Source organism: Euphorbia lathyris, chromosome 6 (assembly GCF_963576675.1).
Source record: "Euphorbia lathyris chromosome 6, ddEupLath1.1, whole genome shotgun sequence".
In the NCBI taxonomy this organism is placed as follows: Eukaryota; Viridiplantae; Streptophyta; class Magnoliopsida; order Malpighiales; family Euphorbiaceae; genus Euphorbia; species Euphorbia lathyris.
Window position 1 is genome coordinate 33,161,745 of NC_088915.1, and position 3,715 is coordinate 33,165,459.

The window sequence follows — 3,715 nt, forward strand, 5'->3', positions numbered from 1 at the left end:
CATGATTTAAATTTTTAAAGTTCAGTTGAAGATTGTTTGAAGAATGCATATTATTAAAAACACCTTAATTAGCTCTTACCAAAAAAAAAAAAAAAAAAACACCTTAATTAGCAATAAGTTTACACGACGATGAACATATTAAACATGCCTATAGTAACAGATATTCTGTGCATTTAATTTCTTCCTTCCAACAACTTATCAACAATTTATTTATACCTTATCTGTTTTTCTTTTTGTGGCAACCTAGAAATAACTAGTATAAGAACATGTTTGAGTGGAAGGAATGAACCATCAAATCATCACATTACCAAACAGAAAGAAATTACTAAAATGGTAGCATTAGCATATCTTGCTAGTATCTTCGCAATTCTTAGCTTTTTCTTCTTCTTGTTCCCCTCCATCTTAAAACCAAAGAATGGTCTGCCGAGGAACTTTCCGTTGATCGGAATGTCTGGAATGCTGCTTGTCAACTTCAACCATTTGTATGAAGTAGGTGTTGATCTCCTTAGCAAAAGCAAGGGTACATTTTTAATCAAAGGTGTTTGGTTCACTAACACTGACATGTTATGGACAAGTGATCCTAAAAACATTCACTATATCACCACCACAAACTTCATCAATTACCCCAAAGGACCTGACTCCCATGAGATCTTCGACACTCTCGGAATCTCACTTTTCAACATTGATTTTGATGAATGGACTTTCTACAGAAAAGCCCTCCATGCCTATTTCAAACGCCCACAGTTTCACAGGTTCTTAAACAAAGTAGTTGTTGATAACGTCAACAATGGCCTCATGCCAGTTCTTGAACATCTTTCAACACAAGGTATGGTTGTTGATTTCGTTGATGTTTTGAAAAGGCATTTACTTGATGCTGCTTGGTTGTTTTGTACTGGTTATAAAATCGATACCCTCACTGTCGATCTACCTGAAAACCCATTTGGGAAAGCGATCGACACTGCCTGTCAAGCTATGTTTTACAGGAACATTTTCCCCCCTATTGTGTGGAAGCCCCAGAGTTGGCTAGGCATCGGTATTGAGCAGAAACTACATGCTTCAAAGAAAACCGTACGAGGAATGATACAAGATTGCCTGTCAAAGAAGAAGGAAGAATTGAAGAATGAAGAAGAAATGAGGAAAGAAGCTGGAGATGATGAAGGTTATGATACTCTAAAACGTCTCCTTCTTGACCCTCTTGAAGCCGGAGAAAAGCCACACCCTGAATTAGCTATAAGAGACAATGTTCTTGGCCTAATATTTGCTGCATACGACACATCAAGTACAACACTTTCCTGGTTATTTTATCTTCTTTCTAAGCACCCAGATGTTGAAACTAAAATCCGGAAAGAGATGGAAACGTGTTTTCCAGTTAAAAAGTGGCGATTAGGTAACAAAGAGGAACTGGGTAAGCTTGTATATCTTCATTCAGCTATATATGAAGCATTAAGGCTGTACCCACCGGTTCCTTTTCAAAGCAGGAGTCCAGTTAAAGAAGATGTGCTTCCAAGTGGTCATCGTGTATATCCAAATACAAGGGTGGTTACTTCTGGTTATGCTTCTGGAAGGATGAAAAATATTTGGGGAGAAGATTGTATGGAATTTAAGCCAGAGAGATGGATTGATGGAAATGGAAACTTAAAGTATGAAACATCAGCTAAGTTTTACATATTTAATGCAGGGCCAAGGATATGTCCAGGCAAGGATATTGCTTTTGCTCTGATGAAAGCAGCTGCTGCAACCATCATTTACAATTTCAATATTCAAGTGGTGGAAACTCAACCAATAATTGCTAAAGCTAGCATTATTCTTGAAATGAAGCATGGTATGAGAGTTAAGGTCAATACTTTGGTTTGATTTACTATTTTTCCTCTTCTCATTCGAGATTCTGAATTCGAACCTCCCATTATAAGCTTCTATTTTTTGTTGTTTTTCAAAAAATAACTGTATAAATACAGTTATCAGTGTCAAGGATGTTTTTCAAGTAATTTAATTTTCTTCTACTTGGCAAATTATTGTAATGCTTCACATATGTGTAATCATATGAATAAATTTGGTTAAAAAGACCATTATTCATCTTATTTGTAACCAAACTTTTTATATATCCAGTGTGATTATTCGCAAACGGTAAAACAATATTCGAAAGCAGTAAAAACATTATTTTAATTAAATAGTATAAAATTCAATTTGAAACGCATATGAAATGAGTGACAGTATAAGAACATGTTTGAGTGGAAGGAATGTGTAATCTCCGTTCTGCGTCACATTAATTTTTGTTTTAAGAGGTGGCCAAAATAAGGAGTTACGAACGAAATCACATTAAAAATAAAGAAATCAAAAGTGCCAAACCTATTTCCTTCCCTGCTCATTCTAATTATAGTTAATTATAATAATAATAAAAAAATAAATAAATGAGACCCACTTATGAATCTATACTATAGATAATAGTGGAAGATAGAAAGCGTTTTAGAGTCATTTTTGATGAGTTGTCAAAATCGGGTGGCAAATCGGCTTGATGCAGAAGGCCATAAGGGCTTTGGGCATCTCTATTTTCTTGTCTCCCCTGATTTCCTTTTGTCTTTGGTTTCTGAAGATATTGTGGGAGTTAACTTTCCTAGGCTAATCCCGGACTAACTTGTTGTGGTGTTTTGTTTTTACTTTCTTTTCCCTACCAAAAAAAAGATTTAATTAATTAATAATAACATATTTATATTTTATAAAATAATACAATTAAAAAAATAGAAATATGTATTAATTAATTATTAATGATATAATAACTGAGATTTACAGAATTTATAATAATACAATAAAAAAGTATATGGGAAAATTACAAAACTAGGTCAAATTGGAGGCACATTTACATATTTAACCCATTTACTCAACCTACTACATATCTAGACTGATTTTGTGTGACTTTCCCATAATGCCCTCAATATTTACGCGCGTCTCGCCCCCTCCCGTATGACTTCGCAGATTCCATATTATGCGAAGCATGCGAAGCTAAAGTATGGTTTACTTGATGAATTTAGTTCGCATATGCGAAGCCTATGAAGCTAAAGTTTGGTTTACTTGATGAATTTAGTTCGCATATGCGAAGCCTGGATATGTTTTGAAGCTAATTCGCGAAGTGGTATATAACAAAAAATGGCAAGCAACAACGAATTCTAACATTAAAGTCATAACATTATCAAAATTTACAACAAGATTGCCACAATAAACTCCTAACAAATCACTTCAAAGTGAACCTGACTAATCCGGTACCAATTTTGAAGCAAATGAGTAATCTTGGTGTGCACCGTGGGACACATCCATTCCAAAAGGTCTGGACTTCCATTTCCAGAAATGGCAGTCCGGACCTTTTGGGATGGATGTGTCCCACGGTGCACACCAAGATTACTCATCCGCTTCAAAATTGGTACCTGGATTAGTCAAGTTCACTTTGAAGATTGGCACCATAAGATGGACGTGTCCCATGGTGCACCCAAGATTGGCACAATCTCTCCTAACGAACCATTTCAGGAATGAATGTGTCAATCTTGAGGGAAGTTCATCCCTATATAGGAAGGAAAATCATCTCCCCTGCAGCCCAGTACGTCGCCTTCCAGAAAGGGATGTTACGTATTCAACCACATTCAGAAAAAATTAATCGTGTTAGGCAGAAAAAAGACGATTTTAGCTTCGCGAAATGAAGATTAGCGAAGCATGCGAATGTAAATGT

At 35.6% G+C, this 3,715-nt stretch overlaps 1 protein-coding gene across 1 annotated transcript; it reads left to right on the forward strand.

Annotated features, from left to right (window-relative positions):
• The first annotated feature begins 308 nt into the window (after positions 1-308).
• On the forward strand, positions 309-2,103 carry LOC136233375 (alkane hydroxylase MAH1-like). Its single transcript, XM_066023008.1, has one exon. The coding sequence runs from the start codon at positions 331-333 to the stop codon at positions 1,852-1,854; it is 1,524 nt and encodes a 507-aa protein (XP_065879080.1). The 5' UTR covers positions 309-330; the 3' UTR covers positions 1,855-2,103.
• The last annotated feature ends 1,612 nt before the right edge of the window (positions 2,104-3,715 follow it).

Bases quoted from the DNA above. Each gene is read 5' to 3' on its own strand.
- LOC136233375 (XM_066023008.1), top strand. From the start codon at position 331: ATGGTAGCATTAGCATATCTTGCTAGTATCTTCGCAATTCTTAGCTTT.